The sequence below is a fragment of the Podarcis erhardii genome (genome assembly GCF_964252035.2).
Source record: "Podarcis erhardii genome assembly, chromosome: 4".
NCBI classification, from domain to species: Eukaryota; Metazoa; Chordata; class Lepidosauria; order Squamata; family Lacertidae; genus Podarcis; species Podarcis erhardii.
Genome location: NC_138508.1, coordinates 23,774,381 through 23,800,328, shown reverse-complemented (window position 1 = coordinate 23,800,328; position 25,948 = coordinate 23,774,381). Strand labels below are relative to the sequence as shown.

At 45.3% G+C, this 25,948-nt stretch overlaps 1 protein-coding gene across 10 annotated transcripts in view; it reads left to right on the top strand.

Annotated features, from left to right (window-relative positions):
- The window catches only part of EXPH5 (exophilin 5), a 54,288-nt gene extending 28,958 nt beyond the window's left edge, over nucleotides 1-25,330 (top strand). For 2 of the 10 annotated variants that reach the window (XM_081860042.1, XM_081860040.1), the window contains exons 3-6: nucleotides 565-727; nucleotides 12,621-12,678; nucleotides 15,159-15,285; nucleotides 19,094-25,330. In XM_081860042.1, coding sequence (XP_081716168.1) covers nucleotides 565-727; nucleotides 12,621-12,678; nucleotides 15,159-15,285; nucleotides 19,094-23,670 — 4,925 coding nt within the window. In that variant the 3' untranslated portion in view covers nucleotides 23,671-25,330. Of the gene's footprint in view, nucleotides 1-564; nucleotides 728-2,890; nucleotides 3,295-3,350; nucleotides 3,466-4,617; nucleotides 4,640-4,666; nucleotides 4,758-8,178; nucleotides 8,323-12,620; nucleotides 12,679-13,061; nucleotides 13,210-13,919; nucleotides 14,069-14,323; nucleotides 14,476-15,158; nucleotides 15,286-19,093 lie in introns of those variants that run through there. The other 8 variants (XM_081860045.1, XM_081860048.1, XM_081860049.1 and 5 more) reach the window with 8 other exon arrangements.
- The last annotated feature ends 618 nt before the right edge of the window (nucleotides 25,331-25,948 follow it).

Genomic DNA, 25,948 nt, shown 5'->3' with positions numbered 1-25,948 from the left:
GGCATGCGCACACAAACACATACACACCCCGAACTCATGGCAGTCGGAGTATTCTGAGGACAGGCAAATTGTACTAAATATTTGTACAAAGTTTGTCGCGTGAAGCACAGGGTTTGCTTCCTCAAAGAAAATGGAAAATACAAAGCTTTAATAATGACGTTGAGTGTGGAAGGCTTTTTATAGATGCTACCTTCCTGTCCCCCCTCCCATATTTGAAGTGAGGCTTCTGGAGACACGGCCTTCTTGTTAGCTGCACCCTAGTTGTAGAATTCTCTCCCCAGAGAGCTTCTCCTGGCAGCTACTTCTCATCATTTTAGCAAAGACCGTTCTATTTTTCCCAACCTCCTTATGCACAGTTTTTAATTGCTTTTTTTTTTAAACGAATGTGGCTTTTAGCTTCTTTTCTTTTTTTGTATTTGCATTTTAATTGTTTTATTCCTTTTGTAAATTGCCCTGGGATTATGACTGAAAGACTGTGTTGATGCTTCAAATAATAAATAAACCCAGTTCAAAGGATTGGGGGGGGGGGACTAATAATATTTATCATTTCAATTTCCTTTTCAGATGCAAAACCCTCCGCCCCGCCGATCCCGCAAGCCCAGAAGAATGCCTCCCCTTCCATCCTGGGAGGGCTACGTATGCCTTTTGCATCTCTCTTCTCCTCCTTCAGAAAATCGAAACGGCAGCATTCAAAGCCTCTGCAAAAGCAGCCCCAATACCCTCCAAGGTGAGCTGGAAGCTTCCTGTCTGTGTGCATTCATTTGCTCTGGTTGCAAATCCAGATCTTTGGGGGACAGGTTGGAGTCAGCTGTTCTGTTGCAGAAAGCACTTTTCTGGGATTGGTGGAGAGGAGAGGTCTTCATTGTTAGCGGTTATTCCTGCCTGGCAAGTTAGACTAGACTCCCAACTCTATGATTCCATGAACTTTCATGAGCTTGTGCCTCATGAATTTATTTATTTCCTGTATCTGCCTCGGAGGATTTCACACTATGCTACGTTCCAAATGTTGAAAGCTGCTTGACCGCCAGTGTCATACTTGCGTTCATCTTCCTCCTGCCCGGAAGCCTCTTGGGCTGGAGGTCTCTATCAATCCTCCTCCTACAGTGTGGTGTAGTGGTTAAGAGCAGTAGTATCGTAATCTGGTGAACCGGGTTCGCTTCCCCGCTCCTCCACATGCAGCTGCTGGGTGACCTTGGGCTAGTCACCCTTCTTTGAAGTCTCTCAGCCTCACTCACCTCACAGAGTGTTTGTTGTGGGGGAGGAAGGGAAAGGAGAATGTTAGCCGCTTTGAGACTCCTTCGGGTAGTGATAAAGCGAGATATCAAATCCAAACTCTTCTTCTTCTTTTCTGTAACATTTGAAGGTGTGGCTTCATCTCAGGGAGCAGGCAATTTGGACACAGCTGGAAGAGCAGCTGACTGAAATTTCTGGGGACATGACCCACGCTCACCTTCACCAACCTAGTTTCCTCCAGATGTTTTAGACTACAACTCATAGGAACATAGGAAGCTACCTTAAGACTATTTCACCATCCAGCTCAGTACTGCTTACATTGACTGGCAACAGCTCTCCAGGGTGACAGACAGGAGTCTTTTCCCATCCCTGTCTGGAGACGCCAAAGATCGATTGGGGACCTGCTCCACACGAGTGTTCAGTCCGCCACTGAGCTCCTCCCTTAAAATCTGTTTTGACATAGCTATTCAGTAACGTCAGAATTGGCTGGCAGGGAAATCTGGTGGGCTGAAAGTAGATTACACTAGAGTAGGATATGTAACTACTTGCTAATTGCAGGGCGTGAGCAAAGCTAGTCTCTGGATCCTTCTATTGTTGCTTTTATTTAATATGAAATTCACGTTGCATCTTATGCATTCCTTCCATGTAATTTGGTGTCTCCCCTTCTAAGTGCTCTGCACTCACACAGGAATTTCCTAATTTGTGTGTTGAGCATTTTTGTGCTCAAAAGAATCTGGAGAAGCCCCTGCTTGCATACACCCATGCATAGTTAGAGCTGTCAGGGTGGAGGCCTCAAATCCTGTTTCATGAGGTGAGATGGATGCTATAAGAGGCAGGGTCTTTTTGATGGTGGCACCAAAACTTTGAAATGCCCTCCCTGCAAAAGCCCGCTAGGCTAGGTTCTCTCCTTGTTTGCTTTTAGACATGCACTGAAAGCTTTCTTTTCTCATCAAGCTTTTAATAGCTAACTATCTGCTGCTTCTAAAGTTGGCTTTGCTTTTAACTGATGGCATCCCTCGTTTCTTTTATCTCCAAAGTTCACAGGGGCGTGTGGATGATTATGTAGCCAAACATCACCACCAACACCCAAAAGCGAGGCATCAGCAGGGTTGTGGAAGCCCTAAGGTTTGCAGAAGTACCAAAAAAATCTTTAGCGCAAAAGCAGCAAAAGAGCGGGGAACCTCCAAAACAAACCAATGATGAGGACTGAGTATTTTCAGTGACCACAGAATATTAACTGACTGTTTGAGTGGCAAACTGGGAGTATTTTGGAGGACTCCCTCCATAATGCAAACATTTTGTCGCAGGTTCCACTTGTTTTATTAGTTATTATTGTTAATAATAATAATAATAATAATAATAATAATAAAGCAGAATAAAAAATAAGAACCAAAATGGAGGGCACCCCATTGTCTACCCCATGACTAGGTGGGACTTTGGCGTCATCTGCCAGGGCTCTTCTTATGTTCAAAGTACTATACAGTGGTACCTCGTAATAAGTACTTAATTCGTTCCGGAGGTCTGTTCTTAACCTCAAACTGTTCTTAACCTGAAGCACCACTTTAGCTAATGGGGCCTCCTGCTGGTGCCGCGCTGCCGGAGCACGATTTCTGTTCTCATCCTGAAGCAAAGTTCTTGACCTGAAGCACTATTTCTGGGTTAGCAGAGTGTGTAACCTGAAGCGTATGTAACCCGAGGTACCACTGTAAATGAAATCCCATTAGCGGTTTTTATTTCTTTATTTTTGTGTGGTTTGTTTTGCATCTGCTCAGGGTCTGTCTGCTTTAGCTGTCCCGCTCCTCCTCGCCTTGTTCTCCTCTCAGGTGTATGTTTCCTTTCTCGCTGTTGCCTAGAGGCATTGGGTTACGTGCAAACGGGGCTTTCCCTTTGGCGGCTGCGTGGGCTGGATTTGCTCGCTTAGCACCTTTCTCAGGGCCTCGGATGATGTCATGCTTCCCGGCCCAGGAGGGCGTTTGGAACCAGTCCCACAGAGGTGTGCGGAGTGCCGTGCGAAGGAGCATAAACAAATAAGCCCGGCCACCGAACTGATTGCTAAATGCGGTATTTATGTCTTCTGCTTGAAAAATCCCCGCCTTCTTCAAAAGGTTGCTTTGCAATGGCGTTTGCTTTATAGGGAGACGAGAGCACTGAAATCTCTCTGGCACCATTAGGAGGAAGTTGTTTAGAAAGCAGGTGAAATTCCCTCGTCGGCACTGCCGTCTTGTTCTGCAGGTAGGCAGATCAAAGCTGCAGTTAAAGGCGCGAGAGCAGGCCAGGCCAGATTTTTACCCGGACACTTGGAAACCTGTCTCCACCTGCTTTAAGCAAACAGGTCTCTGGTTTTTTTTATTTTTTGTGTGTGTCCTTTAGCAGGTGGGAGAGGAGGAGGGTCGATCGATGGAGAGGGGGAGAGGGGATGTTGTGGCTTCATTCTCTGCTGGGTTTTCTAAAAAGACGGATCCCATTTCGGAGAACAGAACTGTCAATGCAAGAACTGAGCATGTGTGAGAGGCTGCCTCCAGACTGCCAGATTTTTGCGAGAGGCTTCCGAGCACAGACTGGCAAATTTGGGGAGACACAATTACAGTTAATCAAAGAGCTGCCCTAGTTCAGGGGTGGGGAACCTCTGCCCTGTGGGCCAAATTTGGCCACCAGGCCTCCCATTTGGCCTGGCAGGCAGTTTAAGGGAAGGCACACCCACCTGCCATATACATGATACCACTTCTGGGTTGGGTAAGGGCAGGGCTTCAGAGGATCAACTGGGAGCTTAAAGTAGGCTCCCAGTTCTTTCTTTCTTTCCTCACTGGAGCAAGCTGTACTCAGCTGATGGGCATGAGGAGGGTTGGTTCACAATGGGTGACCCTGCTGCTGTTGAATCTATATATTTAAATGTAGGAAATCTGGACCATTAATCCTCCTGCAACTTGTCCTCTTCGGTAAAGGGTAATTGCTAGGAAGGAAGTGTTTGAAGAAACCCATCAATCTCAGGCAATGTTTTTACCCTGTGTGTTTATTAATACGTCCTTATTAGATATAAATCTTGCTCTGCATTCTGTAGCTTGGGCTTTTGGGGAGTGGGTTGCCAGTTCTTTAAAGCCGGCTCTGGCTTCTTTCACTTGAAAATAGCAGCTTGACTTGCTGCAGTTAGCAAGTGATCTCCTTGAGCTCCTTGCCAAGGAAAAAGTTTTGCTTGCCAACTCCTGCATATTATCAAACCTCTGTTAAAGGACAAAAACAGGCTGGGCTGGTTTTCCCCCCTTCCTTTTTCTTTCTGGCCGGGTAGCAGCCCTGTCTAGCTTATTAATCCAGCAACCAAACTTCATGAAGCGAGGCAGACCGGCTCACTGGAAACTGGCCTCTGATGCCCTGATGTGGAATGGCAGCTGAGATATTCCTGAGCTCCATGGTAATTAAACATGTGGGCATTGGTAAACAGGCCTTTAATTTCAAAATGCTGACAGGAGCAATTGACATCTGCAGGATCCTTTTACTCTTCTGCCTCATAATTGGCCAAGGCAGCTAAGGTGGGTCTGTTTATTCTTTGAAGATCCCTAATAAAGGAGGGGAGGGGATCGTTCTAGTGTAATTAGGAAGAAACCTTTTAGAAAGGTGTCCAATCTCTCTTGAAAGAGAAACCTGTAAGAAAGCAATCCTGTGGTACAAGAAAGTCAGAATTTGGAAGAGATGAGAAAGAAATCCTGAAGGCAAGTTCAAAAATAGAATTTAAAAAAATTATATACAGTGTGGTTAAAATTGCCTGCCTGCCCTAGAGTCAAATCCTTTCACTCTTCAAAGTAAACCTAAGAAGCTAGTTTTGCTAACCTGGGTTGTAATTCTGTACACACTTACCTGAGAGTAAGCATACTGAATGGAGTGAAACTTACTTTTGAGTAAACATGCCCAGGTTTGAGCTGTTGTCATTTGATTTTCAGAGCCTGTATGAGGCAGAAATTTGAAAAGTAAAAAGCCTTTCATACTGCAAGATCTACTGAGGCTGTTCTGGCTAGTTTCAGACCCTTATGTCATAATATGCCTTGCTTACTTCTGGCATGTGAGAAGTGTCAATGATGTACCGTATTTTTCGCTCTATAACACGCACCCGACCATAACACGCACATAGTTTTTAGAGGAGGAAAACAAAACAAAAAAATATTCTAAACGAAACAGTGGATGTATGATTTTTGTGGTTCATGCTGTGGCCACAGACATGTGATCTGACGGTGAGTTTGGGGTAGCCCAATGCAAAAATCCTGAGGATCCATGTGGATTCATGCTTTGTAACCACGTTTTTGCACCACTGCGGCCCCAGGCAACAGTGGGTGCGTGATTTTTTTGGTGCAAGCTGTAGCCATGGACATGCTATGTGATCTGATGTTGAATTTGGGGTGACCCAGTGCAAAAATCCTGAGGATCCATGTGGATCCGTGCTTTGTAACCAGGCTCTCTGTCCCTCTCTTCTCCCCACTCAGTGGCTCTTCTCCCGCTTTGCTGTTTCAAAGCGAGGAGGGAAGGAAGGGGAACCATGGATCCTCTGCTCACGACTGCAGCAGATCGCCCCCCGCCATCCGTAGGCATTCGCCTCATAACACGCACAGACATTTCCCCTTACTTTCTAGGAGGAAAAAAGTGAGTGTTATGGAGCAAAAAATACGGTACTTTGATTTACAGCAGTAGTTTTATTGGGGCAACCTGACTTTGTATGTTAACTTCTGTTCAAAAGCAAGTATTTTATGGGTAATGTTCATGCACAAAAGCAGAAGGGCACCTTAGCCTTGGTGGACTGACTTCAGCAGGGACATAGGCTATGAAAGCTTGTGCCATAATTATTTGGAACCTCATTTGTCATTTTATTGTTTTGCATTGGGTAGCTTTCCACATCCTGCCAAGCCCCACAGATGATCTGCCGTGAGCCTTTCTTTTAATTAACCTGTGTTTTTATTGTTTGTTGCAACGTAGACGTTATTGTTTTAAATAATTTGGAAACTGCCTTGAGCGTTTATTTAAAGGGCAAAGTGTAAGGGAGGGGAAAAGACAAAGTTAATAAAACAGAGGTCCAGGACTTGAGAGGCTGAAACAGCATATGAAGAATGAGGTGCTTGAGATGTGGGAAGGATGTGCCCAGGAGGTGACAGGAGGCAAGCGATTCCAAGACAGTTCATTACGTTGCGGTTTTCAGATTTAAGGGTTGCAGAGTGGGGGAACTCCAGAACCTGAGATAGAGAGAAGCAGGACCCGTAACAAACCGTTGCGGTATAACCTCTCTCCCCATAGGAGTGCTGCACTTCAACGTTCCATGACTACTGAAGTTGATCGGTCTTCATTGGGCTGGGTTTGTTTTGGAGTTTCATGTGCTCACTTAAGTGCCTCCCCCCCCCAAAAAAAAGACTTCTTGTACTTCTGCAACTCTGAATCTACCAAGCATCATGATACCTACCTCTTCTCTCCCAGTGGCCCCATTTGGGCTCCATTTCTGCTGGTGATGGGTGGCATGGGGCTGCAGCCCGAGAGTTGCTTGACTTGCTCAGTCACCTATCAGCTCCTGACTCCATGGAAGTAACTCCAGTTTCTGCTTTTTGGCTAGAAGTCACAATAACTCAGGAAACTGGTACCCATTCCTTGAATATTCCCATCACTCAAGATTTAGGGTTCTCCTTTGGTCCTGAAACGTATCCCTATGAGCGCATCTGCTGAAAAGGTGTTAAAAGGGTACAGCAGCCTGAGTCTCATTTGCATCTGGCCACCTACACCAGGCCTAAGGAACCTGTGGTCCTTCAGGTATTGCTAGATGACACCTCCCATCTTCCCTAACCATTGCCCTACTGGCTAGGGCTGATGGGAACAGGAGTTGAGCAACATTTAGAGGGCCAAAGGTAACTTAGCCCTGACCTCTCTGTGTTACAGGCTTCTGATGTCAACATACAGCCTCATTCTGACCTGGTATGGTAACTTCCTATTTCATCCATCTAGCCTAGTTTCTTTTATTTTGATTGGCAGTAGTTCTGGGGGTTTTTTGCCTGCCATCTGGAACACTTTTTACTGGAGATACTAGGGATTGAGCCTGAAATGTGTCCTCTTCCCATAACCACATCTTTTTAAAATAATAATATTAATAGAATTTGATTTATATCCCGCCCTCCCCAGCCGAAGCCGGGCTCAGAGTGGCTAACAGCAATAAAATGATATAACATTTTCAGTGTTCTTTAAACACTGTGTGCAAATTCTCATTCTGAAAATGTTCACCCGGAGTCTGAGGCACTTGAATTAGCCTTAACAATACTATTTTTCAAGAATGTGCATTGCATCTAGGAAATAGTCGTTCACTGGACATCAGGGCTTATATTTCAACAAGGAAATGCTATTTAGTAAAAGTGCTTCAGCTGCTTGCATGAGACTCTGTGGGCCAGTTTCTGGGCCTGGAATATCCAAGTCAGAGCATCAACATACTTCCCCTCCAAACCTCCTTGACCTATGACCTATGAGGTGGCAGGCATAAAGTCAACAGGCACATCCTTTCCCGCCATGGGAGGGAGTGTGGTAGAGATGAGAAACTTCACCTGTTGATTTTTCTGCCTGTCAACAGCCCTGAAAAACACAGGAATAGAAGTGTCAGTTGTTAAGCGCAAAAGGAGGCAGACAGGCACACACCCCAACCCTGCAAAGCTGTAGAGCAAGAAAATAGATCCTGCCTGGATCTCTCCAACCGCCTGTCGGTTGCAGGGGGGAAAAAAAAAGCACAAGCACTTTATACCTTTCAACTTGTTCTTCCCTGCCTGCAAGGCGCATTACAAATAAATGACAAAGCGTTTGGGGAGGGAAGGCTCATGCAGGCACCCGGAGCATGCCAGTGAGCCAGTTTATACTTGCTGCCGGAGTGTAATAAAGTCAGCTTGCTTGAATGCACAAGCAACTCCTGAGAGGACCAAAGGGAAGGCAGCAAGGAGGGGGGCGTGTCGGAGAATGCTCCAGTATGGTGGCTTCCGATGACAAGCAAACTGTGCGAAGAGACGGCAAGCTGAAAGGGAAACGGGACTGCCTGGCGCGGCCACCGGCAAACTCAGGCGACCCTGGCGAGGAGAGTGAGGCAGTGTGGTAAGCAAAACTCCTTCCAACCGAGAGAGAGAGAGAGAGAGAGAGAGAGAGAGAGAGGGAGCCTTCGGAAAGACCGTGCAGAACTGCCCTAAGTGGCTTAGCACTCGCCCTGCTTATGTGCTCAGCCGAGTTCCATTGCTGTTGTTTGTTTGATGTAGAAAGTTGGATTAATCATCAAACAGTTTTATGGAAAGAGAAGGCCTACCCTATGCTCTGGAATGCTGAAAGGTGGCTAACTCTGCCCACCTCCAGTTCCTTGGAATAGCTCCTGTGCCTCTCTAACAAGTTATATGTCAGGCAGGAGTTGAGCAGGTGATATTTCGCCTCATAGGAACATAGGAAGTTTCCTTATATTGGCTCTGACTCCCTAGCTCATTAGGGTCTACTGGTTTCTCTGCCAATCCTCCCTGGAGATGCCCGGGTTTGAAACTGGAATGTTGTGCAGGTCCGAGACAGGGAAAGTATTGGTTTGTTTATTTTCTGCTTATGGTGATAAAACCCCAGGATCTCTGCCGGGGAAGAGATGGCAACCCTAGTAAGTCATGTTGTGTGGTGATTTTTTTTTAAAAAAAAACCCAGTACAGCAGTTAAGGGAAGTGTTGGATTTACCACAGCAACATCGTGGGTGTTTTTTGATTGGCGCTTAATGCATGTCGGTAACTCGGCAGGGTAAATTCAGACTAATAATGTCTATAAATATGCTTGTCAGTCCAGCCTCTCCCTCTCTCTCCTGCTCCTCCCCTTTAACAAATGACAGGTTGTTGCTCTGAAAAATGTGACAGGTGAAAACTTGCGGATTGTAAGGAATGAAATTTTAAAGCCGGGAGTGATCCGCTGACCCTGTTGGTGCATTGCTTTCATTTCACACTTCTTTAAGTAGATGGATAACTCTAACCTGAAGCAAAATTTGAGGCAAACCGATTTGCCTCAATATTTTGGACTTCAATAGCCTGACGCTTGAGTCAGTTAATACGCTATACTTAAATTTGAACTGATTTAATCCTGTTGGGGATGGAAATGTTTTCAGCCCATGTGCTTTGCCAGGATTGGTTAGGACCAGGCTACCTAGTAAGCTTTTTGGTTTAAAATCTGTAGTTTAAGAGGCTGCAGGGGCAGAATTTATCCGCAGTTCAGAATTAGGCCATTCAATGAGAGCCTCCCCTATATTAGGGGAATCTAAATCATAGAATCAAAGAATTACAGAGTTGGAAGGAACCCTGAGGGTTATATGGATACACTTTTTGTTAAAAGAAAAAGAAAATAAAAACATAGAAAAAATAATAATCAAGAATTAGCAAGTCTGTCGAGCAAAGAAGCACCAGACATCATACTTCCTGCTTGCAGTGGGCAGGAGAGTCACCATATTCAAGTTCGTATCCCAGCTATGTATTTATAATTTCCCCTTTTGAAAGAAGGGGAAACAGAGGCAAAGAAGGGAGTTGTCTGGCATAAGGCGAGCCTTGAAGGGGCTTGTATTATTCCTTTTACTTCTGACGATCACGCTGCGTGCGCCTTTCCTTTGTAACCAAAACGGCACTATCCATGCACAAGGAACCCAAATGTACAAAAGTGTAAAAGATATTTAGAGGAAAAACTCAGATCCAAATGTTACCTTTTTTGAAGGGGGGAAAACAGGGGTGGATGAGGAAAGGACTAGAGTGTTTGTCGTCCTGAACACTGCAATGGCAGGTCCCACCTGTACTGATTATATGATAAAAAATTCATTCGTATGGTAAGTGTTGTGTATAGGCATATAAATGTAATATTTTATTCCTCTGCCTCCTCCCTGCTGCCCGCCTATTCTGACCTAGGCGGTGCAATCTGATGCATGCCTACGCAGAAGTAAATGCCACTAGATGCAGCAGGACTGGCTTTCAAGGTGACATGCAGAGGCTTGTGCCGCCAGAGCTGAGTGCGCCTGGAAAAGCATTAGAAAACCAGCTAGAGAAATGAAAGATGCAAGGAGGAATACTTAACTGGGAACGCTTTCCAAAAGTGTAAGGTTTAAGCGACAGCTCTAAGCTCAAAGCCTTACTAGGGAGTAAGGCCTATTGAGACTTACTTCTCTGAGTAAACATGCTTAGAACTACAGTGTTAAAGAAGCAGAAGGATTTTTTAAAAAATTATTGTTTTGCTTTCTGTGCTGAATGTACAAGGCTCTAATGAGCGCAGGCAGTGTAAATCTACTCTACTAATTGTTTCGTGTGACACCTGTTTTGGGAGTTTCTTTCGTGAATTCTGTACAGTGGTACCTCGGGTTACGAACTTAATTCATTCTGGAGGTCCGTTCTTAACCTGAAACTGTTCTTAACCTGAGGTACTACTAATGGGGCCTGCTGCTGTGCTGCCGCCACACGATATCTGTTCTCATCCTGAAGCAAAGTTCTTAACCCTAGGTACTACTTCTGGGTTAGCGGAGTCTGTAACCTAAAGTGTCTGTAACCCAAGGTACCACTGTATACTGAGACTTGCTCAGTGCTTGACAGTCGCCACCCGTATGTCTGTATGTGTTTTGTAGGTTTGCTCAAGGTACGTAGAAGCAGCAGGAGGTTTACTGAATAGAAGTGGGTGACTTACCATACATGACTGATGGGCTGAGATTCAGTTACGTGCAGTGTAGGCCTGCCCTAATTCAAGATTCCTCCTCTAAGCTAGTTAATTGATCCGTTAATCTCCCCATTCACAAAGCAAGTAATTAGAATTGATAGCACAGTGGGTGTGATGTCGTGAGACTCTTGAGGAAAGGTAACTGGTTCCTCATTGCGCAATTAATATAATTGTGTATTGTCTGAGGGAGGGGAAATCTTACGCATTTGGCCTGATCCACGGAGCTATGGGACCTGAAGAAGAGTGTACACGCCTGGCTGTGGGAAAACAGTGACAGTTGCAGATCCCTGTGGCATTATATGTAGTATGAAACTGCTCAGTGTTGTGTGCCCACCTGTCATGGACAGGCTGGGTGCAGAGGAGGTCCCAGCCGAGGAGCCCCCAAGGGAACCCCCAGGGGAAAGAAGCTCAGAGCCAGGGTGTTGGTGGTGGGATGACGGAGTGGTCAAAGGGAGAAGAGGGAGCAGACTGGGAGGCGGCGGTGTCGGAAGCTGAAGAGGCAACAGGGTTTAGTGAGCAGGAAGAAGCTGAGGCAGACAGCAGTCCTCATTTAGAGGTTGGAAAGGAGGGGGAACCAACTCCCCTCCCCATTGGTCTCCCAGAACATGCAGAGAAATGACAAGAGCAGAGCAGAGATTGGTAGCATGCAGACACAATCTATGATTGCTTTGGGGGGCGAGACCCTGTAGAAGAGGGAACTTGGGCAACTGGAAAGGTGAGGACCTTCATTCCTCACAACAGCCTCATTGGGGCAAGAGCTACTGGGAAGAGTTGCTGGGGTCGGTAGCAACTGTTTTGGTTTCTTTGAATAAAGAGCTAACTTCACAGACATCGGTGTTTTTATATCACTGACCTTCAGCTGATTCCATCTCCTGACACCACCCTGGATCAAGCAGTGATGTGCTTGGGGCAGGACATTGGGGGCAGAAGTCAGGGGCCTCATTCTGCAGAATGAGCAGGAGACCCCCAGCACCCAACCTAGCGGGGCTGACTTACTGCATTTTTTTATTATTGTCATTATTTTTATTATTATTGTCATTATTGTCATTCCATTCATGAACTGCTTCCTAGGAAACCTCTTGAAGCAATTTAACCGGAAAAGCATGCATGTTGTGCATAAATTCATTTTACGGTAATTGTTTATTCTAAGGGTAGTCAGTGTGCTGAACCAGGGAGCTGGACTGAGCTATGGAAGGGACCACAAGGATCATCTAGTCTAACCCTTTGCAATGCAGGATCTTCCCCCCCCCCCCAACATGGAGCTCAAACCCATCACCCTGAGATTGAGAATCTCATGCTCTACCGACTGAGTTATTCAGCAAGCAGCCTAAATGTTTTAATGGTGCTGTCTTCCCCAGAAATACCGAATTCTGAGCAGAGCATTGATGTGGGGTACTTAGTAATCACAGCCCAATATTTATAGGAAGAAATAGAAGGAGGAGGCTTTTAAAACAAAAGCAGTCCAATCCTGGGCATGTTTACTCCAAAGTAAATTCCACTATGTGTGGTCGGTCTGACTCCGGAGAAACGTGCCCAGGATTGCAGCTGAATTCTTCCTTCTTCCCCATCAACTACCTTCCTAGGTAGCTTTTCACAGGATATTAAGGCCAAATAATCAAGTGCTGATTCCTTGTAACCCCCCCCCCCCGCCGTTTTATCTTCAGAGCAACCATTTAAATTCTTTCTTGCAGATATGACCCCTTTGCTGCAGGCTCCCACATGTCTTCCAAGGTGGAGGAAATGGCAACGGTGAGTCACTTAACTATTTTATTAACCTATAAATGTCCATTTAATTAACACTTGCTTGTGCTGTGAGTTTTCTTGGTCTCCACGCTACCTTCCTAGCTGCCACTGGCGGGGAGCTGCACATTTTAATGGCACGGGGGCATTATACTTTGACGATGATGTCCTGGGCTCCTCCTTGTACTCATGGCTCTGTGTTTATTTTTGTCTAGTGATTATGCCACAGGTGTGACTCTGCCAGTGACTGTTGCCATTGCATCACACATCACTGTGTGTGATTCTGTCATTATTGGCTGTTGCCACTTTGCCAAAATAATAATTATTTTCACAAAGGTATCCATGTTAGTCCACTGCAGCAAAACAGAGCAAAAATCTTTTTTTAGGTGCATTTAAAGGTGACCAAATGCAGGTGTAAATACACACAAGGTGATATCAGTAGGAAGTGAAATGCAGAAAGAGCAGATAGGGGCAATCATGTTGCCAGTAACGACTGTTCACGATGACCATGCAGGTGATAACGCAAACATCCTGGCATCGGTAAGCTAATTAACACACGTAGTGTAATAAAAAACCCGCTATCCCAATTAAAGCCACAGTTGATAGACTGGAACCTCTTGATAAATTGTAGTTCATCAAATTCCCATTGCATCCTGCCTTTTTGAAGTTCCTCTGTTTGAGAACATCCACCTTAAAAGTCAGACACAGAGAGGCTGAAATGTTCCCAACTCTAGTTCTTTAACATTGCCATTTCAAATGTCAGATTTGTGACTGCTTGTTCATTTGCTTAGAGACTGCCCTGTGTATATTGTCTGTCTCTCTGCTGCAGAAGGGCAGCTACTGGCAGGTGATATAGCATATCTCGGTAGTGGCGCCTGCCCTGTGGAATGCCCTCCCAGCAGATGTCAAGGCAATAAACAACTATTTTACTTTTAAAAGACAACTGAAGGCGGCCCTGTTTAGGGAAGTTTTTAATGTCTGACGCTGTATTGTTTTTAATATTAGGTTGGAAGCCGCCCAGAGTGGCTGGGGAAACCCGGCCAGATGGGTAGGGTATAAATAAATTATTATTATTATTATTATTATTATTATTATTATTATTATTATTATACATTATTGGAATATGGGCAGATGAATGAACCCTAGATGTTGTGGCTGACTTCATTAGGGTTTGTTGCCTGAGTAGATATGGGTCATAACAGAGTCATAATAGTTGCCAATTCTGTCATTGACTGCATTGCCTATGTCACAAGCGGAAGGCATGCAAGCCCGGTGGCCATGGTTTTTATCATTAATTCTTTTGACTTGGGCTGCTCAGCCAACTATTTTGTCCCTTGCTTTATGCCGGCTTGTTATGACCTCCTTCACCCCCTCGGGAAATGCAGAAATCATCGACAAAGTTGGTTCAGTGTCCTGCCATTTAATCTAACACAGTGATTCCTGACAGAGACGGGATTATTGGGATTTTGGTTTTTGGAAAAATTAGGCTGCGGTGTTAGATGCATTCATCACTTCATGCCTGTTGGAGCAGGAATGGCCCAGGCAGCAATGACTCTTCGCGTAGGGTCTCTGCCAGTGTGTGGGTGGTGACATCATCTTCAGAACACCCCGGGAATTCCCATTTCATGCTGCAGCCCAGGTCTGAGAGGCATCACTATTGCCTAGTAAAGATAGTATCCTCCCAGAGCTCTGGCTGGTTAAACAGGGAAAAGGGAAGGGCACCAAAAGGCAAAAATATTGAACTGGGTTGTGCTGCAGTTGCAAGGAAGTTGCCCACCCATTGTGCTGGGAGCAGATCAACAAGATGTGTGTGTTTATGTATCTTCGGGTATCCTCTTTGTGTGTCCATGTGAAGTATACCTCCAACTTTAATCCAGAGGAGCACTGTTCCCAAGGCATCAGAAGTTTAGTACACTTTTATTTGATCCAGCAATGAGTGGAGGAACTCAGGACCTTTGGCTTCTGTGACTTATTAAGCCTTCAAGGCCTTCCCATTTGTATATAGCCAGGGTAGCCAATGCAGTGACCGACAGGTGATGTTGGACTCCAGTTCCCATCAGCCTCAGCCAGCATGTTGAATGGTCAGGCATGATGGGAGTTGTAGTCCAGCAACGTTAGCTGCCCCGGCATATAGTATATACAAATAGCAAACTTCTTCTCTGAGTGTGGATTCTTATGTGCACCAAAAGGAGATAACTGCAGGCGCTGGGGAAAATCCCAGGTTAGCAGGGGTGCCAAAAAGAAAGAAAGAAAGAAAGAAAGAAAGAAAGAAGCAAACAGTTGGGTTTTGAAGGAATGCAAAGCAATGTCACTTTTATAGCCAGGCTGCTATTAAAATTATCAGTACAGTATGGTTCCTTCAGATAAGCAGGCGTTTCTTCATTTTCTTTTTTCAAATTGGCCAGTAATAAGCTGGCTTTGATCTGTTGCAGAGGTGAGGGAGGGGAACACAACTATTCATTTCCTTGATTTTGTCTTCACCACCACAGATTGAAACATGCGACAGCCCTTTGCCCTCTGAACTGGCAAATAAGGGTCTGGATGCAAATCAAGCTGAGATGACAGATGACAGCACGTGTACATGGAACGAGCAGCTGGAAAATGAGCTCTTACGAGGTAAGCTCATATTTTCCCTTGCCATTTTTCTTGAGATCAGGGGTCCACAAATTCAGAAGGAGGTTAATATGTCCACTGAAGTGTCCTACCTTTGTCTTCTGGCTTGATAATAACAATTTGGATTGTCTTCGTGTTATTATTGTTATCATCATTATTAATTACCCACCCTTCACCCTAAGCTTCCAGGGCAAGTTACAACATGAAAACGAGTTTAAAACAAATAGCAATAGCAAAAATAAAGCGGGAACTAAAAACATAGAAGGTCAGTATCTTTGATTTCCCCTTTCTCCAGGGCGATTGTGCCAGCAGTTATGGTGTTTTCTTGCAGACACTGGCACCCTCTGTCTGGACAAGAACAGAATATATTGATTCACGTTCAGACAATCTTCTAAAGCAGGCATGGGGAACCTCAGGACTGGGGCACAAATGCAGCCCTCCAAACTTTTCTTATCGGCCCCTGGGTATCTCTTGAGGCCACCCCCCTTACCAGCCCTGCTCTGAATCTTCCTTGAGTGATGATGCCCAGCTGGAATGAGCCCTTGACGATGCTTCTGGCTTGTGTGGGTAGAAGATAAGCCCCTCAGGACCGCAGTATCTCAAGGACTGCCTCTCTCCATATAAGCCATCCCGGACCCTGAGATCGTCCTCTGAGGCCCTTCTTTGTGTGCTGCTTCCATGAGAGGCAGCACAAGAATGGGCCTTTTCCGCAGTGGCTCCCCATTTGTAGAATGCTCTCCCCAGGGAGGCTTGCCTGGTGCCTTCTTTATCCACATTTAGGTGCCAGGCAAAACATTCCTCTTCAACCAGGCCTTTGGCTGTTGTAACATCCTGTATCCTTTTACAGTGGTGCCTCGCAAGATGAAATTAATCCGTTCCGTGAGGCTCTTCGTATAGCAGTTTTTTCGTCTTGCGAAGCAAGCCCATTGACAGCTTAGCAGATTAGTGCTATTAGCAGTTTAGCGGCTTTTAGCGATCAGCTGTTAAGCGGCTTATCAGCGAATCAGCTGATAAGCGGCTTAGCAGCTTAGGAAAAGGGGGGGAGGGGAAAAAACCCCGCAGGAACTCACAAGACATTTTTGTCTTGCGAAGCAAGCCCATAGGGAAATCTGTTTTGCGAAGCGCCTCCAAAACGGAAAACCCTTTCGTCTAGCGGGTTTTCCGTCTTGCGAGGCGTTCGTCTTGCGGGGCACCACTGTACATGTGTTGTGGGAGGAAAGATTATTGGTTGGTTTTTGTTCCTATTTTTAATATGCACTTTGTGTTTGTATGCTGTGAACTATGGATGAAGGGCACTGTACAAATTTAATGAATAATTATAATATAATATAATTAATATAATATAGAGAAGGGCATGTAAGTGTGTGTGGAAACTAGCCTATTGTACACAGTAGTACAATGGACGCTCGGGTTGCGAATGTGATACGTGCAGGATGCATGTCCGCAACCTGTAGCATTCGCAACCCACAGCGGCGCGTCTCTGCATGCACGGGTTGCGACTTGGCGCTTCTGCGCATACGCAAAGCGCGATTTAGCACTCCTGCGCATGCACGACCGCCGAAACCCGGAAGTAGCACGTTCCGGTACTTCCGGGTTTCGGCGTGTCCATAACCTGAAAAAACTCAACCTGCAGCATCTGTAACCCAAGGTATGACTGTAATGCTAACAGTTGCTCCGCCCACTTTTGCCTCTGGCCCCTCCCACCACTGCCATGTGTCCCCTGAAAAGGTGTCTGGAGGGGAACACAGCCCCCAGCCTACGAAAGGTTCCTACACCTGGTTTAAAGAGTATCGAGGCTGAGCCCCGCTCCACCCTTCCTCCTGTCACATGCTGCCACAACTCCCAGGCTCGCTGCCTAGTGAAATCAGAGACGTAGAGAGCTTCTTCCAGTTCTTTTATTTAAATCAACAGAATACACAGAGAGACCATGAATTATGCTCCCCTCAGTCTCGAGAGTGCCCGCACCACCCCCAACCCCCCTTTATGGTACTTGCTAGCTTCCAAACCCCTCCTTGCTGCCTACAGTGGCCGGCAACAGAATCTTCCTGTCTCTGTTTGGTCTTCTGCTCTAAGATGCGAAGGGATCACCTGGTCCTTGGAGAAGGAGGAAGTTCTATCAGGCTTTCAAGTGACGTAGTGTCCACTGTCTGCTGAGTCCTGTCCACTTCTGAGTCCTGCCTCTGTCCCCAGGACTACAGCATCTGCTAGCTTGCTCCTGTTTCTCATCCTCCATTATTTCCCAGCTTCTTTGCTGCTGCTTCTGGTGTGTGTCCTGTCCGCCGCCACCACCAACTTGCTTTCTTACTAGCGTTCATCTTCCTCCTGCCCGAAAGCCTCTTGGGCTGGAGATCTCAACCAGTCCTCCTCCTCTGTCCAGTCCCTGACACATGCCAGCTTTGGTGCAAAGTTCCTAGCTAGTATTAACCTAGAGTTATGTCTGAACCAGAGGCTTTTAATGTCTGTTAAGAAGGCAGGAAAATAAACCTGCGTAGCTCTCTAGACTTGGGCTGTGCAGGTGGGTACAAGTAGCTCATTATCCTTGGCATCCCTGAGGGTGAAAGTATCCTCTGTAAATTGCTCTCGCTGCATTCTTGGCTGGTAGAATGCCTTGGTGACCTGGAATCAAATTTAATGTTTAACCCCAGTTAAAGGAGGCTAATGTACAACTGCTTGTTGATGGGGCAACTGAGCTCTCAAGTTCTTAAGAGATTTACAGCACTATTGCTATAGTTCATTAGCCCAGAATTGGGGATCCAGATTCAGCCACCCTGTGAAGGCCAATTTTGACAGATGGGTAGGGCTGCACACCCATACATTCACCCTCACACAAACACACAAGCAGCAATCCAGACATGTAGAGAGCATTTCTAGCTCTTCCACTCCAATGCTGGGCAGGGATAGCTAGAAACATGGATCAGATTGGGAGATAAAGTTGGTGGGTCACTTTCTGTGGTTTGGTGGGCCGGTTTCAGCCTTCAAGTTGGCCACTCCTCTTCTAGGGAGCATGAAAGTAAAAGGAGGTCAGCTTTACCCAAAACACTTGTAATTGGATAAAGATTAAGTTTGAGAGCACACTTTAAATGAGTGTAGATTTTTGAACAAAGATTTAAATGTATTTTATATGCTGTAACCCTTCATAAAAGAGACATGTTCCCAATTCCAACATTCCCAGATTTATACAGAATGACACTTGTTCAGTGTGATTTAACTTTGCCTGTTGTTCAGCTGCAGTTTTCTTCGAATATCTAGAATAATCTGATAATCTGGGATGTGTTAGACAAGGATGTTATGGTACAAGTAACGAGTTGACTTTGTTCGTATATATTACCGTATATTTCACCCTATAGGACGTAACTTTTTCCCCTCCAAAAATGAAGGGGAAATGTGTGTGCATCCTATGGGGCGAATGCAGGCTTTCGCTGAAGCCTGGAGAGCGAGAAGGGTCGGTGCGCACTGACCCCTCTCGCTCTCCAGGCTTCAGGAAGCTCTCAGCAAGCCTTGGGAGCCCATGGGAGTTCCCGTCGGGCTCCCTAGGCTTGCAGATAGCAGCCTGCATATCGAAGCCTGGGGCACGCTGCACAGCGCACCCCAGGCTTCGGTTCCCCTACCTGGTTTGGAGGCTGGCGGAACAGCAGGGAGGCCTCCCCCGCCCCAGCCCCGCGCCTGGGGGGGGGGGGAAATAATGTTTTTCTTTATCCCCCCCCCAAAAAAAACTAGGTGCGTCCTATGGGCCGGTGCGTCCTATCGCACGAAAAATACAGTAATCAATCTCTTTCTTTCTCTCTCTCTCTCTCTCTCTCTCTCCCCCTAGTCCTAGGGAGTCTGGATGACCAGCTGGCGCAGGAACAATCCCAAGGAGAAGCAGGGAAAAGGAGGACCCCAGCCGACTCTGGTTCCAGAGCACCAGACATCGATCCCTATTCAACTCTTACTCGACCGGGTTTCCTTGGAGGGGTGCAGAGAAATGAACGGAGCATGTTTTTGTTGGATGGGACAAGGACGCTGCGAGCCACCGATGAACAGAAAGCTTTATTCAGGCCGAGGGTGCCGTGTGATACATATACAAAAAGGCAGCGCGCGAAGGATGGCACATGCGGGGATGTTTATGGCAGAAGCTCCCCTGTCTTGAAGAGAGGGAATTCTACTCGCTCTCTTGGACATTCCTCAGAAGGCAGCTTGCATCTCCCTCTGGGACAACGCAGCAGTGGATTCGGACACAAGGACTTCACGCCCAGGGATTCGGTTGGCAGGAGTTACTCTCTGTCTTGCCTTGCAAGGCGCCCATCTTTGACGTCTGTGGACCAGCTTTCTCCAGCAAGCCCACAGCACCCTCTGGAAGGCAACAGAGTCTTCGCACCAAGGAACTATCGCCAGCATCCCAGGCGGACCCCCCTGTCATCTATTGTATGGAATACACCGCCGCCTTCAGAGCATCCGGTATACCCCGACGGGCTTCTTAGGACACAGTCATTAATGGAGTTTGGCCCAGTATTTGAGGACACGTACCCTTGTTCTCTGCAGAAGGACACGAGATACGAATTTTACAGAACAAAAGTTAATTACAGAAGAGCTGTGCCGGTTATGGGCAACCCCGTTTTTGCGGAGAAACATACAGACCCGCTGGGGTTTGACAACCGGGAGAATTTTCTGTTGCATCAGCTGGGAATGAGCGCTTCAAAGCCCCGCTATAGATACCCATCCTTTCATGGCAGGATGAGCCTCCCTCGTAAGAGTTTTCCTTCCGGAAGAATAGAGGAGAGGCTTCTTATGCCCACTGACCACCATTACTACAACGACGAAGTCTTTGTCGGCCCTGATGCTGACGTGGAAAGGATTCCGCCGAATCCCAGAAATTGGCAAGGTGCCTATGCGAAAAAAATGGGTGAGAGGGATGCTCAGAGCCGTGTATCGGATTACATCAGGAGGCACATGGATCGTTCGGAAGGTATACGAAACAAACCGTTTGCAAAGCATGCAGAGGGCATGCAGAGCTGTCCAGCACTTGATTTATCTGTCCGAAATGGCCAAACGGAATATGCATCGCAAAGAAAAAATCCTTTCATTAGAGCTGGTCAAGCTTCCTCAAAGGCTTTGGCTAAACACTTTGAAACTAAGAGGAACTTCAAAGCAGAAGATGAGAGGGGTGCTGACCAGATGAACAAAATGGACAGTGAAGCAACATTAAGACTAATTTCTGATCCAGTGGACACACATAGTCCTGCTGATTCTTCGATGCCTCCTTGTAAGAACTCTTCTGCAGTTGACTCACAAAGCTGCACATCTCTTAAACCACCTCATTCACTGTGTTCAAAGTCAGATTTCATAACAGATACCGGAAACAGTTATTTATCAAACATTCACAACAGAACTGGACGAAGAAACGAAGGTGATTGTGCCATAAATAGTGATCTCGATCAAACAACTCCCTCTCAGTTAACTGCCAACAACCCTAGGACATCCATTCTTCATCTCTTGGAGCGAGAGGGGCGTGCTATGGAAAGCTTGGGAGCTCTCACACCCAACAAAACGCCTGGGAATATTTGTTTGTCTGCTTTGAGCAGAGCCCCCAAAATGCTTGTTGACAATGAATTGCCACATTCTTGCACTGAAAATTTCAACAAGTGCAATAGGTTTGTCAAACACACAACTAGCAATAGTGTCACTGGCTCTCCCAGTAACAGCCCTCCCAAATCTCCTGTAACTTATTGCACCTTACCTAGAAAATCTGCCAGTATTGATGGTAGTCTTATATCGGAGAACCCTATCTCTTCTGCTGCAAGGCAAATCTTTTTTAAAAACAACAGAGCTGTGGGAGATAATTTAGAAACCATTGCATCGAATAGAATGGGGGGAAAATTTCCAAACCAGAGAGCTAAAAGCTTCTTGCTAAATTCAGCCCATTCTTCCTTAAGTCCATCACCAAAAGATGTCTCCTGTAATCTTTCACCAGCTAAAGGCAATCCTTCACTGATAACCCAAGAGCCTAGCAAATCTGTTGGTTCTAATAACACCAAGGGGAGAAGCACCATCATACAGAGTCCAGACAAAACTGAAATTTCTGTGCTTTCTGAATGCGAGGGAACTGATGCAGGGAATCCCTTAAAGCAGTACAAAACTACCAGCACACTTACAGTTAGCATTGAGGAAGATAATGTAAAATATCACGAGCTGATTTCGGTTTACTACACCTTACCACGGAAACAGTCGAGAACGTTGAGCAACCTCTTTCTAGATGATAACCAGAGCACAGACTCTTCCCCGCCCAAAGGCAAATTTGAGCTTCCGCAGAAGAAATATGAAGTCCGCATTGGTTTAGGAAGAGTGGCTTTTCCTTCCAGCTTAGAAAAAGAAGGGAAAGCAGAATCTCCTGGCAAAATGGCTGCCACACCTGATTTGTCGCAGAACGCAAAAACCTCTGGTGAAGCTAATAAAGAAGACTGCTGTGTCACGGAAAGAGCAAGTGCTTCTCCAAGTTTGCTGCATAATAGGGAAGGAGCAGAAACGCCAGACCTTGCATTTTCCAAGAGGGTAGTCTCACATGGACCTTCAGGTGACCCGAAACCCAGTGAAACCACGAATGAATCTGTTAGTGCAACTACTACCAGCAGACAGTGCAAGGTGCATATTTTTAAGTTTCCCTCTCGACAGCAGGAAGAGTCAAAAGTTGACTCACCATTAAGCCACAGCTCATCAAATACCACAGATATTAGACAAGATGTAGAGGTCAAAGAAAAGGCATGTTATAGAGGCCCTAGTATTTCCAAAAAGGGCAATGGATTACAGTCAAGAAGTGAAAACATTGGGAGCAGCACAGATGAAGCATTCATTTCAGAGGCCAAGGTGCATTCTAAGTTCCAGAACCAAACATTACAAGTCGATGCAACTTCCACAGCTGATCCAGCAGTCCGACCAAACCAGAGTTCTTTAGAGTATGCAAAGAAACAGAAGGAGATGCTTCGGAATTCTCTGCTACACAAAGATTGCACAAATGCACAGAGATTGGTGAGAAACTCTGCAGAGTACTCTAAAGATCAGGCTGCAGGGACTGCACAAGATCTGCCTGACTTTTCAGAGACTGAAAATAAGCTTATCTTGGATTCCACTAAAGATAAAGCTAGCGACATAGAAAAAAGGAAAAACAGGCCTTCCATTAAAAACAAGCTGGCAGCCATGTACAAAACGAGTCGAAAGTTTTCCAGCAAGAAAACCTCAAGTCCCAAGCCACACATAGGTAACATCTTTTCACAGAACAACGCTCCGTTGGAGATCAGCCACCCTCATAGTATGTTGATTTCACCTGATGGTCCTCCATCACTTCTCCAAGCAGGAAACGAGAACCAGAATAGGAACCCTCTGGCTGATGAATTCGACAACATGGTGCTGGACAAGCCTGACAGTAAGAAACCTCAAATGAACGAGGGTCCCCCATTGCTTACCAATGAAGTTAGGAGACCTTTTACAAACTTGTGCAACCAAAAAAGAGAGAGCCCCAGAATTGAGACCCCGCAGAATCCTACAGCCTTCTTTCCAAAAGGAAGTATGTCCACAACAAGTAGTAATTCCCAAACAGATGATGGACTGGAAAATATTAGTTGTTCCATCCCCTCCAAAATTATATTCGCAGATTCAAAGCAAATGAAAAAGGATGCTGTTAATGTTGGCGAGCATTTGCTTTTCCCACTTTCATCTGATAATACCTCAAACATTCTTAACAAAAGTTATTCAAAGATCTGTCCGCCGCAAAAGATGACCTCCCCTACAGAATATGACCACCATCCAAACATCAAGGAGCCAAACAGGTTGAGAAAGCTAAGCCGACCCTACATTGAACCAGTCCTCAATCCCAGCAAAGCTCAACGCGAACGGCATTTTTCTGAAAGTTCCTATACTCGGGCGCCCTGTGATCGCCTGGCCTCCAGGAGCAACTTGATAAGCCACGGCAGTAGGTACAATCGGAAGTTCAAATCCCACTCTGAACTGTTGTCTTGCGACGAAAATGAGAACTGGGAGACAGACAACGAAAGCTACAAGACCTTTGGTTCCAGGCGTGTGTTGTACCCATCAATTGAGTTTGGCATTTTTGGGAAAGAGCAGCAGCAGGCTTTCTTGGATAACATAAAGAGGTCGCTCACAGAGGGACGGTTGTGGAGTCCGTGTCTTCTGAAGAACTCTAGTTCTCTGAGGAAGGAAGAAGATTGTTCCTTGAACAGATCCCAGTTGCTGAGCTCCGGTTCCGCTGAGAAAAACACATCAGCAGGAGTCTCGCGCCCAAATGAGCCGGTTGATGTCCACGGAGAAGACCCTACAGATTATTCAGATTCAGACTCCAGCACCACCACAGATGATGAATACTACCTGGATGAGAACGACAAGGAGTCAGAACTTTGAGGGGCTATGAGGCACAATGAAGGGTGGGTGGGGGAACTTTACCAAAAGGCTGGCTTGTCTGTTCCTTGGGTAGTTTATAAAATATTTGGGTGTGAACACCTGAGTCAGATCCTGTAGATGTGCTGATTAGATCTCCAACCCTAAATACACACATTACCTTGACCACCTCACAAATCACAGAGCTTTTTCTGCAGTGCCCAAGTTTCAACCCCTCATGACAGTGTAAAGTAGTAGTAGTAGTAATGAAAATGTTGCTAAAGGGTCTCAAATAGGGTTACTTGCTCTCTCTTCCCAGCTCCAAATTAGGTCTTTGTGCCATTAATAATTGCATATGTATGGAGCAGTTGTGAAACTTTTCCAGGTATGGAGATTCAGCAGCGGGAAATTTCTATGCTGAATTTAATGGCAAGAAAATACCCAGAATATAGAGGGTGGATGTATCAGTTTCTGTGGCCTATGTACATTCATGTTTCCTTCTCCATCCATCCCACCTCTTTTCCCCCAGTAAGGAGTTGGGTAACTTATATGTGTGTGCTGTATTTAATATCTGATGTGAATATATTTTCTTTAGATTGTGCGAGCAAATTAATGTTTAATATAGTTAAACATTGAGCACCGCTTGGTGGATTGTTACCCAAGAACTCATTGACCCAGCCAAAGTTAAAAGAATGTCAAATCCCACTCATCCTGGTGCAAAAAACTCTCCCATGGAAAAAAAGTGTGACTTAAAAGTGCACTTGCCCAGTTTTTACCTTACGTGTTGTTGTTGTTTTAAACAGCAAGTATGAACACTTCAGAAATGGTGCCCAAGGTGGTTATTTTTAAATCACAGAATATACTTTGTTAAAAAAAGTATATAGACAAGTTGAGTGTGTGCCTTTAAAATATTATTTTCTCGTGTGGTATTGCTGTTGAAATTATGACTTGAAATAATGAATGAACTGCATATTTATCGTCAGTGGTTTGTACACTGTTCTGGTAGAATTTTAAAGTACGAGATGTATATCTGTATTGTTTAAATATGAATTATTTTGACAAGAAATATTCTGTGTGCATTGGGCATGTGACTCTTAATTTAATATGTATATAGCGTTTTGTACCCTAAAGTGACAAGAAGTTCAGCATGTATCATAAGTGGTGCACAAGTGTTTACATTGAGTGGTTCTAGAATTGTGTGTGCTCCTTTTTGTGCTTTGTACAATATTTGTAAGTATTGTAAATGTTTTGAGATTAATTTGGAAGCAAATCCGAACCCCTTTTAATATTCTCACTCAACTTTCTGAAGTATGCTACATATGCAAAAAAAATGATAACTCTGATTTAGATAAATTTTGTTCTTTATTTATTTAACGTTGGCTTTGGTTTGCACTGTTGCTGATGCAAGCAGATGCATCTTCATATACAGTGCAATTATATGCATGTCTACTTAAGAAGTAAGGCCCGTTGAGTTCAGGGGACTTATTCCCAGAAAAATTATAGGATTGCACTCTTAAGTCTGTCGTAAACGTCAGTCCATATGCTAACTTCACTGATTCTCTTGTACACCATGGTTTACTCACGTGAGCATTGTAACACCAGAGAAGAAGTGTGAAACGCCACGGACCAGCTTCTATATAAGCAGAAAAAGCTCCAAAAGTAATAATAAAATAATAAGAAAACACTCCAGAAGTGGTGATTTTATTTATTTATTGTGCAAGATTCTTCTATACCACTTGATTGTAACAAAACATCAAAAGTGGTTGGCAAAAATAATAAAATGAGGATATTGACAGTCATAAAACAGTTAAAAGCAACTATTTAAAACATTCAAAAAGTATTTAAAATCTAACATGAACTAAGAACCAGATTTAAATATATGTCAACATTCTACATGTCTGGATAGGCTAACAGTTCGGATCTCTGAGCAGAGATGTTACATGCTGACAGGTTCTCTTGTCAGCAGTTGTGCGGCAGTATTCTGCACTAATAGCAGCTTCTGGGTCAAGCACAATGGTCAAGCCCCACATAGAGCGCATTGCGGTAAGCCAGTCCAGAAGTAAACAATGCACAGACTATTGTGGCCAAGCTTTCTTGGTCTAGGGATGGTTGTAGCTGTTGTACCAGTCAGAGATGCTAAAAGGTGCTTCTAGCCACTAAGGTTATTTGGGCCTGCAGTGACAAGCTGGCTCCAGGTACATTCTCCAGAAGCAAAGCTGTTCTTTCAGGAGGAGCGCAACCCCATCCAGGGTAGGCAATGGACCAGTTTCTCAGAAATCCCTGACGGAAGGTGACCTACCAA